Source organism: Microcaecilia unicolor, chromosome 11 (genome assembly GCF_901765095.1).
Source record: "Microcaecilia unicolor chromosome 11, aMicUni1.1, whole genome shotgun sequence".
Lineage (NCBI taxonomy): Eukaryota > Metazoa > Chordata > Amphibia > Gymnophiona > Siphonopidae > Microcaecilia > Microcaecilia unicolor.
Window position 1 is genome coordinate 110,713,156 of NC_044041.1, and position 19,425 is coordinate 110,732,580.

At 43.0% G+C, this 19,425-nt stretch overlaps 1 protein-coding gene across 1 annotated transcript in view; it reads right to left on the reverse strand.

The window, feature by feature from the left end:
- B3GAT3 (beta-1,3-glucuronyltransferase 3) overlaps positions 1–19,425 on the reverse strand; it is a 60,795-nt gene that overhangs the window by 39,007 nt on the left and 2,363 nt on the right. The window contains 1 exon segment of the mRNA XM_030217538.1: positions 18,187–18,370. Coding sequence (XP_030073398.1) covers positions 18,187–18,370 — 184 coding nt within the window.

Below are 19,425 nucleotides of genomic sequence, written 5' to 3' on the forward strand. Positions count from 1 at the left end.
TGTAGACTACTGCAATAGTATTTACGTAGGCTGCAAAGATCAAATCATAAGAAAACTACAGACAGTAGAAAACACGGCTGCCAGACTCATCTTCGGAAAAACAGGTTTCGAAAGTGCAAAACACCTCCTAAGAAGCTTACATTGGCTTCCTAATAACGCTCGCATAACATTCAAAATATGCACAATAGTCCACAGAACCATCTATGGACTCACACCAGATTACATGACGGAACTAATCGATCTACTAATAACAAACATGACTAGAACAGCAAGAACATACCTAACCCTTCACTACTCCAACTGCAAAAGTATAAAATACAAATCTTCATATGCTGCCAGCCTCTCGTTTATAGGCACAGAACTTTGGGACTCACTACCCAAAGACATGAAACTCACAGAAAACTACCTACAACTCATAAAAAAACTGAAAACACATCTTTTCAAGAAGACTTTCCCCCCTGGATCTGCCTAATCCCACACCACCATACATCACAAAAAGTTCAGAAATGGAAAACAATAATATTAACCTCTCTCACAATATGCAAATATATCAACCTAAGCGTTTATTGTACTTCTGTATTATGTACTAAATTTTGTAACTGCCTTTTTAGCAATATGTAAGCCACATTGAACCTGCCATATGGTGGGAAAATGTGGGATACAAATGAAATTATATATATATATACACACACACACACAACATTGAGATATTGGCTCAGATATACATCCGTGTATGTGTGTGTGTGTGTGTATATATATATATATATATATATATATATATATTACACACACACACACCCCCCTACATAGTGGAAAAAATTAGATACACATATATGTTTTTTCTCCACTCATTCTGTGCATACCTCTCTATTTCTATCTGCCTATATATAAAGAATAACTCTCTCAATATATATTTATATAAATATATATATACACATGCACACACACACACACATATATGTATATCAACTTCAACAAATATATGTCCACATATATTTTCATACATATATGTATGAAAAGATACTCAACTACATACTAAGGGGTTTTTTTTTTTACTAAAGATAAGCTGCAGCAGGGCCCATCTTATTCCTATGGGCCCTGCTGCACATAACTCGAGCTAATCTTTAGTAAAAGACCCCCTTCATGAGGTAAGAACCAAAAGCCAAACCTACTACCTACAAACAATTTATGTTCTCAAATGATAAAACCAAAATCTAGATAATACCGGCAGTGAAGTAACAAGCCTCAAAATGCTGCTAGGGAGTAAGGCCCTTATGAAGCTATATTTCCATCTGCTGGTTATACATTCATCACAGTCGTGAAAAAACCTCCCCCTCCGCCAATTATCCAAATTAAATACTGTATAAAGAGTCAATGTTTTTCAGAAACATGAAAACCAGTGACTCTGTATAACAATTTTAATTTTGATAATTGGCAGAGGGAGGCTGTTTATGCCTATGATTAATGTTTAACCAACAGATGATGATATAGCTTCATAAGGTCATTAGTGCCTAGATGCACTGTGAGGCTCGTTGGTAGGTGAAAAGAGATTCAAACATACTTTTAAGAAACACACTTGGGGTAACACGTGAGAAGGAGGGGGCGTGTCAAGATGGCGACCTGAGCGTTTGTGTTGGTCGATCGTGTCGGACCTGCTGGTGATTCCTTACCTTTTTCGTGTTCCAAAATGCCCCATACAAAAAGAAAGAGGCTAGTGAAAGGCCAAATGCCAGTGGCCCGAACCTCCTCTTCATCTCAGCAGTCAATAGAACGATTCACCACACTCATTCCAACTACCAAGGTGTGCGATTCCAAGCTGAGGATCAAAGGAGGAGCCTCGGTCCTCTCGGACCTAGAAACATCACTATCGCTGCCAAATAATCGACCTCCGTGCCCAGCGTCTCTAGAACAGAGTGAGGAGATTCAGACCCGTACGGAAGTCGTTCAGGGTCAAACCTCTCATGGCGTTGACTCTTTCCAGAACACCGAGGGAACAACTTTGGAAGGAAATCCTCCCACGGAGATTACTCTTCAGGTGATTTGGCAGGCATTACAAGGATTGAACCAGACTGTTCTGAAATCTGCTCGGGAAACCTCCCAGCTCGTGAGTAAAATCGATTCTCTAACTTGTTCCTTTGAAAAGACTAAGCAGGAGACAGCGTCTCAAATGGAACAAATTCAACAAGAAGTTAAAACTTTAAAAAAAACAACAACTGAATCTTTGATTGCAGACAAAACTATTATACATAGGAAGATAGAACAATTTGAAAATTTTAATAGACGACTGAATCTGAGACTGTTAAATTTTCCCTGGTGAGCTCTACGGAAATGTTTAAAAAGTATTTACAAGATATTTTGTTGTTTCCGGCTTCAGCTATACCTCCTTTAAATAAAACGTATTATTTGCCAATGCCTGTGCAAGCTGAACCTGGGGATAGTGATGACAAATTAGATCACTTGAGGAGACTACCTTTAGATCAGCAAGTTATACAAGCATCTTTGGATATTTCATTGATATTAGAAACATCATTTTCTGAATAGAGCAGCGTAGAACTCTTTTAGTATCTTTTGTCTTCGAGCAGGACTTAAATTCAGTGTTGAAGCTATATTTCAGGAACTCTTTGAAAATCTTTTGTGGTCAAAGAATTTGGGTATATCCTGACGTTTGTAAAACAACTCAAGATCGGAGGAAAAAATTTTTGACTTTTCGAGAGGAAACCCAAGCTTTGGGGGCAACATATTTGCTTGCATATCCATGTAAATGTCTGATTAAATATATGGGTATAAAATATATATTCTATGACCCAGAACATCTTAAAGCTTTTTTAGAAATGAAAAAGCTAACCACTAAACCTAAAGAATAATATGAATGTTATCACACTGATTATTACAGAATTAATGGGAATGTTAAGGTCAGGCCATATAGCTTCTTTTTTTTTTTTTTCTTCTTTCTTTATGGATCTCCTATTGTCCTGATCACTCCCCCCTTCTTGTATAATTTTGGTCGTGGTCTAAGGAATTGTATAATTTGATATATGAAAAGTTTGTGTGTCAAGATTTCTTCAGTATTATGTATTCAAAGATATACAATGTGTTACAGAAACATGTTAATCATGTAAAAATTTATGAAAATTAAATAAAAAAAAAAAAGAAACACACTTGTGTGAACCTCTATCAATTGATGTGGTTTTACTTTATATATATATATATATATATATATATACACGCACACAGTGCACTCCATTTAAGTGCACGTCGGATAAGCGCATGCTCTGTTTAACTGCATGCCGTACTTCGGTCCTGTTTTTGGCGCCATCAATATCTATGGGGACAAACTTCGGTTTAGCGCACTACTAATAAGATCAAGATTCGCTTATATGCATGGTTTAAGATCGCTCCTCTGCAGGAAAGACTCCACATAAGCGCATGCGCGGAATATGGAAGCCGATTGGCGCGCGACAAAGGGGTGGTAAATTTGAAATCTCGTTGGTTAACTGCCACAGGCAGAAGAAGCGAAAGAATGTTGTTAGAGTGTACACTGGAGTCGTCGTCGTGCAACCGTAAGACTTCAACACTGGCTGAACAAATAGAAGTTCTTAAAAAATTAGAAAACAAAGTCAAGTATCTATTGCTAAAGAATATGGTGTCAATCCCTGTCAAATTTCACGTATCTTGAAGCAGAAATACCAGCTTCTGGAAGACTGGCAAAACAAAACAGGTGGGAAAAGCTGAGGAGGTAGAAGATGAAACTGAAAGAAGCCAAGAGAGAGGTACGTCTGGCGAAGGTGCAAGCGGAAGAACAAATGGCTAGAAATGTACGGAGGGGAGACAAAAACTTCTTCAGGTATATTAGTGAAAGGAGAAAGACTAAAAAGGGGATTGTGAGACTAAAAGATACAGGAAAACGCTATGTAGAAAATGATGAAGAAAAAGCCAATTTGCTAAATAGATACTTTTGTTCTGTTTTCACTGAAGAAAATCCTGGGGAAGGACCGCGATTGACTGGCAAAAGTACAAATGAGAATGGAGTGGATAGAGCACCGTTCACGGAAGAGAGTGTATATGAACAACTTGGAAAGCTAAAGGTGGACAAAGCCATGGGGCCGGACGGGATCCACCCCAGAATACTGAGGGAGCTCAGAGAGGTTCTGGCGGGTCCTCTTAAAGATTTGTTTAATAAATCCTTGGAGACGGGAGAGGTTCCGAGGGATTGGAGAATGGCGGAGGTGGTCCCTCTTCACAAAAGTGGTGATAGGGAAGAAGCTGGAAACTACAGGCTGGTAAGCCTCACTTCGGTTATTGGAAAAGTAATGGAAGCCATGCTGAAGGAAAGGATAGTGAATTTCCTGGAAGCCAATAAGTTGCAAGATCCGAGACAACATGGTTTCACCAAAGGGAAATCGTGCCAAACGAATCTCATTGAATTCTTTGACTGGGTGACAGGAGAATTAAATCAAGGACGTGCTATGGACGTCATCTACTTAGATTTCAGCAAGGCTTTTGACACGGTTCCCCACAGGAGGCTCTTGAATAAACTAGAAGGGCTGAAGATAGGACCCGAAGTGGTGAACTGGATTAGGAACTGGTTGACGGGCAGACGCCAGAGGGTGGTGGTAAATGGAGTTCGCTCGGAGGAGGGAAAGGTGAGTAGTGGAGTGCCTCAGGGATCGGTGCTGGGGCCCATTCTGTTCAATATATTTGTGAGTGACATTGCCGAAGGGTTACAAGGTAAAGTTTGCCTTTCTGCGGATGACACCAAGATTTGCAACAGAGTGGACACCCCGGAGGGAGTGGAAAACATGAAAAAAAGATCTGAAGAAGCTGGAAGAATGGTCTAACATTTGGCAATTAAAATTCAATGCGAAGAAATGCAAAGTGATGCACTTAGGGAGTAGAAATCCAAGGGAGGCGTATGTGTTAGGTGGGGAGAGCCTGATAGACACGGACGGGGAGAGGGATCTTGGGGTGATAGTATCTGAGGACCTGAAGGCGATGAAACAGTGCGACAAGGCAGTGGCCGTAGCGTGAAGGTTGCTAGGCTGTATAGAGAGAGGTGTGACCAGCAGAAGAAAGGAGGTTTTAATGCCCCTGTATAAGACGTTGGTGAGGCCCCACCTGAAGTATTGTGTTCAGTTTTGGAGGCCGTACCTTGTGAAGGATGTTAAAAAAATGGAAGCGGTACAAAGAAAAGCTACAAGGATGGTATGGGAGTTGCGTTCCAAGACGTATGAAGAGAGACTTGCTGACCTGAACATGTATACTCTGGAGGAAAGGAGGAACAGGGGTGATATGATACAGACGTTCAAATATTTGAAAGGTATTAATCCGCAAACGAATCTTTTCCGGAGATGGGAAGGCGGTAGAACGAGAGGACATGAAATGAGATTGAAGGGGGGCAGACTCAGGAAAGATGTCAGGAAGTATTTCTTCACGGAGAGGGTGGTGAACGCTTGGAATGCCCTCCCGCGGGAGGTGGTGGACATGAAAACGGTAACGGAATTCAAACATGCGTGGGATAGGCATAAAAGAATCCTGTGCAGAAGGAATGGATCCACAGAAGCTTAGCTGAAATTGGGTGGCGGGGGGAAGAGGGGTTGGTGGTTGAGAGGCTAGGATAGGGGAGGGCAGACTTATTCAGGGTCTGTGCCAGAGCCGGTGATGGGAGGTGGGACCGGTGGTTGGGAGGCGGGAAATACTGCTGGACAAACTTATACGGTCTGTGCCCTGAAAAAGACAGGTACAAATCAAGGTAAGGTATACACATATGAGGTTTATCGTGGCAGACTAGATGGACCGTGCAGGTCTTTTTCTGCCTCAATCTACTATGTTACTATGTAAGATGCTCTTCTTCGGTGGTTTCTCAAGTCAGGAGCAGACAGTTTCCTGTCAGTGGTCCACTGCTTATGGAGAAAGCTAATCAGCTAGCTGAAAGTCTTGGACTAAATGAATTCAAAGCCACTGTTGGATGGTTGGAAAGATGGAGGGTTGTTTCAGTTGTTCCTACTGTAAACCTAAGGGGTTAAAATAATCTTAACTGGGCTCCTCCAGAGGGAAAAAAAATAAGGGTTCTATGGAAGCGGTGCAAAGAAAAGCTACGAGGATGGTATGGGATTTACGTTCCAAGACGTATGAAGAGAGGCTTGCTGACCTGAACATGTACACCCTGGAGGAAAGGAGGAACAGGGGTGATATGATACAGACGTTCAAATATTTGAAAGGGTATTAATCCGCAAACGAATCTTTTCCGGAGATGGGAAGGCGGTAGAAACGAGAGGACATGAAAATGAATTGAAGGGGGGCAGACTCAGGAAAGATATCAGGAAGTATTTTTCACGGAGAGGGTGGTGGAAGGACTTGGAATGCCCTCCCGCGGGAGGTGGTGGAGATGAAAACGGTAACGGAGTTCAAACATTTGTGGGATATGCATAGAGGAATCCTGTGCAGAAGGAATGGATCCTCAGAAGCTTAGCTTGAAATTGGGTGGCGGAGCAGTTGGGGGGGAAGAGGGGGTGGTGGTTGGAGGCGAGGATAGGGGAGGGCAGACTTATACGGTCTGTACCAGAGCCGGTTGATGGGAGGCGGGACTGGTGGTTGGGAGGCGGGAAATACTGCTGGGCAGACTTATATGGTCTGTGCCCTGAAAAGGACAGGTACAAATTCAAGGTAAGGTATACACATATGAGTTTGTCTTGGGCAGACTGGATGGACCATGCAGGTCTTTTTCTGCCGTCATCTACTATGTTACTATGTTACTATAGTGACATCACTATGGGACAACAGCTGAGCAAGCTGAGACCTGGTTGCCTTGGCAACGGCTTGCTGGTCAGTTGAGAGTTGGGCAGAAGCAGATGAAGAGAGAATATGTATTTTTGAGTGTGAGAGTGGTCAGAAGGTGGTAAAAGAAAAAAATAGGTTTGAAAAGATCCTGAAAGGGATTTGTGTACTAATTAGAGAAGCAAGATTGTTTTAAGTGGGAACGGTGGCATGAATGAGTTCAGGTAAAGGGAAAAAAAAAGAATGTTTGTGGATTTGATCACTATGACTGCCTGGGAAAGTGAAGCTTGAGTAAAGCTAATTTCAAAGAAGTCAGTAAACTTTTGGGAAGTGAGTCAGGCTGAGTGTACAGAATAAAAGTTTGTGTATGCAGTGTGATTGGATGAAAGCTCCTAGGAGGCAGGGATAGGTAAAGTTTCTGTATCACTGATTAGTGAAAGTGCTGTGTGCATTCAAAAAAGGATTTGTGAATTCTAAACATAGTGATAGAAACGAAAACAAACTGATACTATTTATAACATTAAATCAACAGTTAATTTTGATATAGTATCAGAAAGCATTTAAAGAGTGTGAGTGCTAAGAGGCTGGAATGGATTGTGAGTCTGTATGTTGGAATGATAACTGCATTACTGTCTGAGTACTGTAGTGGAAGCAAATGGTAGTGCTTGTTCAGGTGCCCTTTAGGTTAGGGAAGTGAAAGTTGAAGCATAGGCCTGGAAGTTTAGAAACCTATGGTTAATTTTATTTTTATTAGTGAGTTGGGCCACAGAATTGCGTTCCATTAATGACACTTATTTAGTACTTATGAACAGGCAGGAAGACAGGGTTTTCCTTCCTCATTTATTTTAAGTAAGAGAGCTATAGGAAGAAGAAACAAGATTCCTGAGGAGACGTCGCCAGCATCAAAGAAGAAAAAAAAATCAGCCTTGGGCCGGCCCCACGCTAGAAGTAAAGCTGCAAATCTGGTCGTGAGATGAAAAGAAAAATTTCAACCTCAGCTAAGAAAAAAATATACTAAATAAACTGGAGAACTTACCTGAATTCCTTTGGTGTGAGTTTTCCAAAGGAATTCTGTGAAATAAAATATAAATGTAAAGAATCAACTACTTGTTAGATTCTGAAGTTTTATGAGATTAGAAAAAGAATTCATATGTTTTTTTTAGTATTGAGTGTTAATACTTATCTGAAGGTAGTAGTAGTTTGCCTGTGATTCTATCTAAAACAAACATGTATTAAAGTTTAGATTTTTCTTATTAGTCAACTGATGTTTCTGTTAATTTAGAATTTTTCCTACTCTATTTTAGAAATAGAAGTACGGGGTTAGTATACTAACTGTGTATCTTTTCACCCGTTTTGGCTTAAACTCATCTGAGGTAATTTATCAGGTATAGTAGGGTGAGTTTAAACTACTGAGAGTGAGGTCACACTACCATCTTGAACGAGTTTGCACCTCGTGACATTTTCAATGCTGACGAAAACGGTCTCTACTGGCGAGCGATTCCTGATGGAACACTTGCAAACAAGCCGAAACTACAGGAAGTAAAATGTCGAAGGACCGACCGACGATCCTCCTTTGCTGCAATATGGATGGGAGTGAGAAGTTGGAACCACTTGTCATTGGGAAGAGCAAACAGCCCCGTTGCTTCAAGAATGTTAAGCGACTTCCTGTGTCATACGAGGCTAGCGCAAATTTATGGATGACTGGGGAAATTTGGAAGCAGTGGCTAAAGAAGTTAGACACTAGAATGCGAGCACAAAAGCATCAGATTTTGTAGCTTTGTGGTAATTGTGCTGCACACAGTGATGATGTCAGGTTAATGTCAAGGTGGTCTTCCTGCCACCAAACACTACCTCTCTGATCCAACCTATGGATCAGGGCATAATAGCCAATTTCAAACAACATTATTGGGCTCTTGTGCTACGTCATCTGATGAGCGTTATGGATGACCAGACTGGCAAGGATAAACGTGCTGTTGAACTGGTTCGTAATCTATCACTGTTGGATTCCCTACATATGCAGAAAGAAGCCTGGAATCATGTTACACAGGCAACCATTGTGAACTGCTTCAAGTGGGCAAGCTTTGTTAGGGATGTGGAGAGGGATGAAACAGATGCAGCTGTTGCAAACGCGTCAGATGAACAAGCTATTGACATCCCAGCCGGTGTAACTGAAGAGGAGTTTCATCACTACGTAGCTGTTGATTACGATCTACAAATAGCTGACAACAGCACTGATGTCCAGATATGCGCCTACACGCAGGCAATGGCTGATGATGAAACAGATGATGAAATGAGAAGCGAGGCACATGCTGACGAAATTCAACAACCTCCTGTCACTTTTGAAAGAGCGCTGGAGAGTCTCAACACCGTGCGGGCCTATCTGGAGGCTACTGGGTGTCAGTGCTATGACATATATAACATAGTAGATGACGGCAGAAAAAGACCTGCACGGTCCATCCATTCTGCCCAACAAGATAAACTCATATGTGCTACTTTTTGTGTATACCTTACCTTGATTTGTATCTGCCATTTTCAGGGCACAGACCGTAGAAGTCTGCCCAGCACTAGCCCAGTCTCCCACCACCGGCTCTGCCACCCAATCTCGGCTAAGCTTCTGAGGATCCATTCCGTCTGAACAGGATTCCTTTATGTTTATCCCACACATGTTTGAATTCCATTACCGTTTTCATCTCCACCACCTCCCGCGGGAGGGCATTCCAAGTATTTACCGTCTGGCAGACGTAGTCTATGGAACTCACAGACACAAGAGTGTACAGAGGACTATGACTGATTACTTCAAGTAAGCCTAACGTCAGTTAATGGAGACTGTATACTGTACATATAATAAACAGTACTGTACATACGTTTATCAGATGTCAAGCTTCTTTGGGTCACAATGGTTAAGTGCACACTCCAGTTAACTGCATGTATTTCTTTGGTCCCAGACCCTCGCACTTAAGCGGATTGCACTGTGTCTATATATATATATATATATATATATATACACACACACACACATTGCTGTGTATATATAAAAAGATGACTGCTCACATATACAAGGTGATTGGCAGAGATACCAATCCAAATATCATTGTTGACATGTTCTTATCTATTTGTATAAATAGACATATTGTGATAACCACAGTGTCTGCCCTTACATGAGGAGGCCGCCAGAGGGCGCTCTCCCATGGAAAACCTAAAAATGCCCATTCTGGCCACTAGAGGGAGCCCAAGGGTATAGTCCATGGTAGTGACCAGAAGGAACAGCAAGGGGGTGCTCGTGGCATAGGACTTGTACTTCCCTGGGGAGGCCACCAGGGGGACTCTCTGAGTGGAAGCTGGAAAGGTGGAGAGAGTTCTGGGTGCAGACCTTTCTGGAAGCAGGGGGAGAGGCCTAAAGAGAGGTGGGATGGATTATTGGGCACCCTATAAAAGCCTCCTCTAAGCCTAGGGAGGGGAGAGAAGATGGGGGAACCTGAGGATTACTCGCAGGAAGACTGAGGAAAGAGGCCTGCTGAAGTAGAGCTCAAGAGAAAGGTTAGGAGAAGGTTCCCTCCAAACCCAATGAGGTACTTACCTGGTGGGGGGCCAGGCAATGGATATGATTGTTATGCACAATTGCTACTGAGACAGAACTAACAGCCGTGGGGTGGAGGATAGGACTGTAAGGTTAAGGTGGATAAAGTGTGTCCTATCCAGGGGAGGTGGCTGTTATACCCTGAGACCCAGATGTTCCCCAGTAAATGGTCTCAGGGGGGATGAATCGCAGTCAGAATAAGAGTTGGAAAGCCAGGTTTCCAAAAGACTGTAACCTAGCTAATAAACTGAATTTACATGCAACCAGCTAATTTGCATATTTTTGCAAGCAGAGGAAGCTGGGCTATCTTCCAGAGAAGGGTGACCTGGGGGCCCCACCAGAAGAACGGGTAAGGTGGGTCGGTTACCAAGAGATACAGCGGGGAGGCCGGGCCAGGACTGCAGGGTAAGGAAGAGGTCACCCTGAGGGAAAGGGGAGGACCAAACCTAGAGGCCGGAGTCAATGCAGTCACAGAGAAGTCTGGTTTCAAGCTGGTTCCCCAAGGCAAAAAGTGTCGGAAAGTTGAAACCAAGGGAAGAGCAGAGGGTTGGTGGGACCCAGGCAATAATTGTATCCCCAGGGAAGTGTGCAGAAAGGCCCACTGACTACAGGTGGGTTCTGGGGGACTAGAGAACTCAAAGTGAAGCTGAGTGGAAAAGGCATCAGTCTCCAGAGGAGGTCTCTTGGGTGGGTGAAGACAGACAGCACGGAGAGGTGCAGGTCGAGAGCAGACAGCACGGAGAGGTGCTTCTTTACAATATGTATATAAGACCCTCTCTCTATATATAGTGTTCCTTTTAATCTCTCTCTCTCTCTCTTATCTGCTTTCATATTGGTTTGAAATCTGTTAATGAGAAGGACTTTATTTAGACGTTCGTATACATATACCCATATTGCAGCTCTATCAACCCTTTGATGTCACGGAAGAATATTGATATGCTATATCATCACACCACCACCTTGGTGGGGACATAATAGTTTACAAAAGGTACTGTGGAAAGTTTGTCATGTATAAAATAAAGGAGATCATCATGAACATCCATGCCAAACACCACAAATTGTTGGAAGGAAGATATGGCGGGCTGCCTTTTACTTTCTTGGAAAAAAGATTATTACATCTGTTCGCAGGTAAAGACCTAACTGACAGAATCAGAGAAGTTAATTATGCAGTCTGGAAGGGCACAGAAGAATCACTCATTTTCTGCAAATTCAGCACATGGTATGTTTCCCGTTGTCCCAGGAATATCTCATGCTGATCTGATGGATTTTGAGGTCCAGAATACAGAACAGTCTGCATGTAAGGCTGAGGTTTTTCTGTTTCCTTTTAGGTATATGTATGGCCACCTTTTTTTAGGAGTGAATACCCCTTGAGCAAAAGAATTTGTCTATATTGAAGGAAGAAGAGTGCAAAATCAACAAACTATCTTCCTCGGGGTCGTTCAATGCTAACTGTTCTTCCTCCACCTACTATAAAACACCACACTTCGGTGTATGGAACTGTGGTGCCTTCAAAGGGAACCTCAGGTAGGCTGAATGATGTTTTAAGGAGAGCTATCCTTATGTTGCAAGTACCTCAACTAATACCTTTGTGGTGTGGATGGTAGGTCATTCTTTTATACAATGAGCATCTCGTAGAACCATTGAGTAGCCCATTGGGCAACATCTTTGGATCTCATCTTATGAAGTGTGCATCGTATGGTGGGGATACAGTGGAATGTGTTGGAAAGAGGTGGTCCCTCTGCTATGGTGCCTCAACAGTGAAGGGAAATCACGAATAAGGGCAGGATCCATGATTTGCTATGTGAATAAGGGCAGGATCCATGACTTCTGGTGTAAATAAGAGCAAGGCCCAAGAGTTCTGCTGTTAATAAGGGCAGGATTCATGACCTCTGCTGTGTGAGTAAAGGCACAATCCATATGAGTTCTGGTGTTAATAAAGTCAAGGCCCAAGAGTTCTGCTGTTAATAAGGGCAAGATCCATGACTTCTGGTGTGAATAAGTTCAGGATCCATGACTTGCTGTATGAATAAAGAGCAGGATCCATGACTTACTGTATGAATAAAGAGCAGGATCCATGACTTGCTGTATGAATAAAGAACAGGATGCATGATTTGCTGTGAGGATAAGGGCAGGATCCATGACTTCTGGTATCAATAAATGCAGGATCCATGACTTCTGCTCCCTTGAGCAGGGACTGTCCTTCTTTGTTAAATTGTACAGTGCTGCGTAACCCTTGTAGCGCTTTAGAAGTGTTAAGTAGTAGTAGTAATAAGAGCAGGACTCATGACTTCTGGTGTGAATAAGGCCATGATCCATGACTTCTGGTGTGAATAAGGCCATGATCCATGACTTCTGGTGTTAAGTGCAGAATCCATGACTTCTGGTGTTAATAAGGGCAGGAACCACGACTAATATTCCGCCAGTGTCATTATGCTCATATTAGCCGTCTCCTCAAGTCACTTCACTGGCTTCCTATCCGTTTCCGCATACAGTTCAAACTCCTCTTATTGACCTATAAGTGCATTCACTCTGCAGCTCTTCAGTACCTCTCCACTCTCATCTCTCCCTACATTCCTCCCTGGGAACTCCGTTCACTGGGTAAATCTCTCTTATCTGCACCCTTCTCCTCCACTGCTAACTCCAGACTCCGTTCCTTTTATCTTGCTGCACCGTATGCCTGGAATAGACTTCCTGAGCCGGTACGTCAAGCTCCATCTCTGGCCGTCTTCAAAGCTAAGCTAAAAGCCCACCTTTTTGATGCTGCTTTTAACTCCTAACCCTTATTCACTTGTTCAGAACCCTTATTTTATCATCCTCACTTTAATATTCCCTTATCTCTTGTTTGTCCTGTTTGTCTGTCCTAATTAGATTTTAAGCTCTGTCTAGCAGGGACTGTCTCTTCATGTTCAAGTGTATAGTGCTGCGTACGTCTAGTAGCGCTTTAGAAATGATAAGTAGTAGTAGTAGACTTCTGGTGTTAATAAGGGCAGGATCCATGACTTCTAGTGTTATTAAGGGCAGGATCCCTTAATAACTTGCTATGTGACTTGCTATGTGAATAAGGGCAGGATCCATAGCTGTTCTCTGTAGTTCAAAACTCTATCAATAGTACCACCCTCCCTCCCCTCACTTACTGAATCTACTATCCTCCATCTGATATCTTTTACAGTATGCTGATGTTCCTTCCAATGGGCTACCAAAGGAGCCTGAAAGTTTTCAGTAACTATACGAGATTTATGTTGTCAGACCACCCGCACAGGGCATCTACTCCTCCCCACATAAACTAAATTGCAGGAACACATGATTATATATACAGCATTCTTCATGTCACACAACTCGTATTAGTTCTAGATCTTACTTTATACATAGTTTGGGGATCAATCCACTCGGAACCCTCTATAGTGGATGAGCACCTTCCCTAATCCCAGGCTCATAATATCTATTCCTCCCCAAGTATTCACACCCAGATCTCCCTCTGGTATATGAAATAACTGGAAAAGCTGAGAATATGGAAAACAGTTGCATCACATGCCAATGCGTTTTTAATACACGGACAATTTCTTGACTGACCCTGGTGAATGGAAGAACATGTCAATACTTCCTCCACTTGTGGTTTCTGTCCTTGCAAAAGCAAAGGGTGTTGCGCAAATCTAGCTCTTAAATATGCTTTCCTAACCAATTCCCCTAGGATAACCCCTGGACAAAAATCGTAGTTCTAAATCCCTAGCCTGCTCTTTAAATTCCTCCAGGGAAGAACAAAGCATCTGTAACTGAAGGAACTGGCTCACAGGGAGATTATATTTCAGTAGGTAGGGATGATGGCGCCCAAAGCGCAATAGAATGTTGTGCTCCACAGGCTTAAGGTAAATAGAAGTGGAAAACCTCCCTTTTCCTTGGTGATCCACAGGTCGAGAAATTCAATAGATGTTTGACTTGCTGACTTGGTGAATTGGATATTCATGTCCAAAGTATTAAGTCATTCTACAAACATGTTAAGTGATTGCTCACTATCAGTCCACAGAAAAAAACACATCATCAAGAAAGCATTTCCAAAATAAAACTTTTTGAAACTGTGGTGAAGGGTAAATCACTTCTGACTCCAAATGGGCTATAAATAATGTAGCCACTGATGGGGCTAACATCGCCCCCATGGCTACTCCCCGAACTTGCTGAAGAAATTGATCTTGATGCCAGAAATAGTTCTTCTGTATAACCAACATAATAAAGTCTGAAGTGATCCTCTGTGGTTCCGGTCGTTGATAGGAGTATTGAACTACAGAGAACAGCATATGATATTTCAGCTGAAACTGGCGATACCGGGAGGTTTAAATCTAGAATTAGAATGGATATCCCTGATATGAGTTTGAAAGGGGGGGGGGCACAGCTTGATGACATTGTGAGAATGAGGGATATATAGAGTTTCTGAAACACGCCGCCGCCATCTTGGCAGGAGAAATCCTTGATACATTAAGCCGAGCTGGAATTAGCAGTATTGTAGGTAAGAAAATAAAATGTGGGGAACCTTTGTGGGGGTTTAAGATACCGAACTCATAAGGGTTTTTCTTATGTATTTGCAGGGGACGGTCCTTGAGACAGCCCTTGTCAGACAAAACGTGATCATGTCAGATGTAGGTTCCCTTCGTCTGACAAAAGCTAAAATTTTTTAAAGCTAAGTATTTGTGAGAATCACTTACTGGCCAAGGTGAAAGAAGTGTTGGTCAAATTTTCTATATCCTTTACACTGATGAGGAGGTAGGTGCTGTAAATCTCACAACCATTGAAGTAGGTTAACGAGTTGCAGGGCCGTGCTGACACGGTAAGCGAGGTAAGCAATGCAGGGGGGCACCGAACTCTAGATGGCGCCACTCACTTGCAAAATCTTTTACCTGAAGTTGTGATTCTCCTCTCTCCCCTGCCCTTCCCGCATCAGGAAGTGAAGATAGCCCAGCAGTGCTGAGACAGACACGCTGCTCTGCTAAAGCTGCTTCAAAGAGTACAACCAGCAGCTATTTATGGCTTTGGTGTGTGAACAACTTTCATTCAGGGTGAGCTGGAACAACATTCATATTAAAGAGAACAGGTTTGGAGGCAGGTGTGCAAGTGAGACTGGGGAGAAATAAAAAATAAATAGTGTAATTGTTATCTGTAAGTGGTTCAAAGTTTTTGTTTTTTGAGCATGTACACTGAGAGGAGGGCATGACTGCAATGATGTGTACATAATTATCATAGCTACAGCTAAAATCCATTTAATTGGCTGAGGAAGTTTAGCTGACGTAGAATAGCTGGTAAGTAAAAATCTGATTGCTTTTTTTGTGTGTTTGTTTTTATATAAAACATTCTGCTTGGATAGGGAGAGTTTGTGATATTTGAAAATACATTTTGCTTTAATGAAATTGCTAAACTTTAGAGTCAGAGACTTATCAATGAGGGATACATACAGTGGAAAGGAAGCCCTGGAAACAGAGTTAAGAGGACAGATACCAGCAACAGAATCAGATACTGGGCCAGCATGATCAGAAAAAGAAAGTCACCAGCTAACAAAGGTAGAAAAAAATCGTTTTATTTTCATTTTAGTGTTTGGAATATGTCCACTTTGAGAATTTACATCTGCTATCTTATTTTGCAGTGTATAGCAGTCTCCAAGAGACTGGGTCCCAGGGAGGGTCAGACTGTGTAATGAGATGAAGAGACCCCCCCACCCCCCCCACTGTAACAAAGACAGGAACATGCATAATCAAACCTTAGGTCTCTGCAGTTACAAGGGCTGGCCATTCCTAATTATGCTAATAGTTTTTAATAGGCTAAGAGGCAGATGCACTAAACGTTTTTCATCGTTAAATGAGCCCTCGGGGAAGAATTTCCGATCCTTTCCATGCACTAAAGCCTATTTTTCGACGGTAGTAGCAGCTAACGAAAACGGAATGGAGATGAGCAATTAGTGTGAAAACCCCATTGAAACGACATGCACTAACCTTTTCCGATTGCCTTTACGCAGGAAAAGGCAGGAAAACTAACGAGAGGTCTGGACCTCTCGTTAGGACAGCTCCGTGGCAGGAAAAAGTGTTAAGTGAAAAAATAAACAAACTTTGAGCCAATCCCAGCGCATTAGCAGAGCTAAAAGCGCTGTGATTGGTCCAAAGGACCTCAGAAAACACATTAAAAATAAAAATAAAAAAAGGATCGGGAGGGGGCAAGGGCGCTCATCAGGAGCGTCCTGTACGGACGGCCTTGCCCCCCCCCCCGCTGCTCCCCCACTTTCCGCTGCTCCCCCCACCCCCGAAAAAGCAAACTTGTAGAAGCCCCTGCCCCCCTCCCTTCCTCACTACTCTCAGCTCCGCCTCCCGACATCCTCCGTCTGTGCCCCGCCCCCTTTGGGGATCGTCGCCGCCATTCCCCTTCTCCATCGGGCCCCCCTCCCTCTTACCGGGCCCGTGCAGCGCCTCTCTCCTCTGTCCGAAGGCGCTGCACGGGCAAGAAGAACGCAGAATCAGCTGATGCCTGCCTTCGCGATGGCATCGATAGAGCGTCTTTCTCCTCCTGGGCCCGCCCCTGTCTGACGTCAGTAACCTACGTAGGTTACTGACGTCAGACAGGGGCGGGCCCAGGAGGAGAAAGACGCTCTATCGCGAAGGCAGGCATCAGCTGATTCAGCGTTCTTCTTGCCCGGCAGCGCCTTCGGACAGAGGCGCTGCACGGGCCCGGTAAGAGGGGGGGGGGGCCGGAGGGAGAAGGGGAAGGGCGGCGACGATCCCCAAAGGGGGCGGGGCACAGACGGAGGATGTCGGGAGGCGGAGCTGAGAGTAGTGAGGAAGGGAGGGGGGCAGGGGCTTCTACAAGTTTGCTTTTTCGGGGTGGGGGGAGCAGCGGAAAGTGGGGAGCAGCGGGGGGGGGGCAAGGCCGTCCGTACAGGACGCTCCTGATGAGCGCCCTTGCCCCCTCCCGATCCTTTTTTTATTTTTATTTTTTTATGTGTTTTCTGAGGTCCTTTGGACCAATCACAGCGCTTTTAGCTCTGCTAATGCGCTGGGATTGGCTCAAAGTTTGTTTATTTTTTCACTTAACACTTTTTCCTGCCACGGAGCTGTCCTAACGAGAGGTCCAGACCGATGTGTATTGTGATTCTTTGATACATTGTACGTTTCACTACCGATCTCAGCATGTGTGACTTTTTTTTTTGGTGCATTTTTCGTTATTTTAAAATCGTTAGGGACTTTAACGATTTAGATTTTTTTACGTTTGGTTGCTGCATCTGCCTCTAAGTCCCACTGAAAAGCCTCTTTATAAAGGCAGTGCTTTCTCTGGAGAGCAGTGTTAAGAAACAGCAGGAATTGTGTATATTTTTTTAAACTGCTTTCCTGTGTAAGCTAATTTACAGTTTTCTAGTATATGCTTGACATTGAAGGGTGTGGTAGACCCTTTTGTCAGGTCTGGCTGGGCCTGTAGTTTTCAGTCTAAAGGAAAGACAGGTAGCAATGGAGAAACATCTAATGAAGAAGCGAGGGGGGGGGCACCGATAGTCTGCAGAGGGGCACCAGAGACCCTTGGCACGGCCCTGACGAGTTGCACCGCTGTTTTGGATCAAATATATATATTTGTTGAAGATAAGACACACTTGAATTATTGGATGTGGTGAATAAGTCCTATAGATAGCATTCGGCCTTTCTATGGTTTTACTCAACTGCATGCAGGAACTTGTAGTTCCAATTCTCCAAGTTTCTCTCTTTTCAAATAAAGACCGCAAACCCCTGCTTCTATTGAAATACACTTAAGATTTCATCAACTCTTTTAGTCAAATCTGGAGCCAGTTGGTAACCCTAGATTGACCGGTCTCTTACCTGGAGTAGGTGGGTGTAATCGCATATATAGTAGGAAGAGTTACGGTAGCGATATGCTGCCTTTCAGCCTTCCCTACAGCTTCTAGCCTCTTCAGTTCATTCTGTAGCTGAGAGATTTTCTTGTCCTTGGCATGGATCAGTTCACTGGTTGACTTGAGATGGTGGGAGCAATCACAGGGCTGACCTGCAAGAAAGCGGATAACAGGAAGTCTGCAGAATGCGAGTCAGGCTGTAGAAGGTGGCAGATATGCAGGGCCAGTCAGCAGTTGCAGGGCCCTGTGCAGACCAGTCTGGTGGGGCCACCCGACCCCTTGCCTAGCCCCACCCTTAATGACAATTTTTTTTTAATTTACCTCTGGCGAGTTCTCCTTTCCATAAAACATGTTAAAACAACCAAAACTGATCTGTAGATATATTAAATTTATAAAACAGGTATTTAGGGTATCAAGAAAGCACAACTCCTGATTCAGGGCAAAAGGTTCCATTTTAGTTTTGTTGAATCATAACTTTTTACAGCATGGCCAAGCACTTTGTTGTTTTTATAAGATAGTTTTGTTTTTTAATTTGGGGCCTGGGACATGTAAAAACTTGTATTCTAGATTAAGTTAGAGACATTTTGAGTGCAGTACAATAAGCTCTCTCAGACCTTCGAATCACTACTGCCAGGAATCATAATTTCACCAAAATTATCCTTCTTTTAACATGAAAGCTTCTCATTCAAATAGAAATTAGTGTCACCATTATTTTAATTCCAATAATTCTAGAAACAGGAAGGCAACTCATCATGTTCTTTATGCATTTGAACAATGTGAAATGCTGTCTGAGTTTGGGAGGGGAAAACTGATTAAAAAAAAAAAGACTATGCTAGCACATCCAGAAACCAGAAAATGTGTGCAGTCAGCATTGAGATGACAGAGCATACAGCACCAATTGTCTCTCCCTCCTTTGCTTCTAAGCAAACCTACGTAGCACCTCCAATTGTAAACACACCATCTGAATAAACTAGGCAGACTGGATGGACTTGTTAGTCTTATGCATTAAGTTGTTTTCCAAATGATTTTTGTAAACAGCTAAAAAACGAGCTTATTCCATGTAATTGTTTTAACTCAAGGATCTTTGGACAGCAATGCACTTAACCCCACCCATGAGCAATACTTTCAGAGCACACTGCAAGGGTAGAAAACTGGGGATCGAACTCAAAACAGGAAAACTTCAGCCTGATTCAATTTGGATTGAATT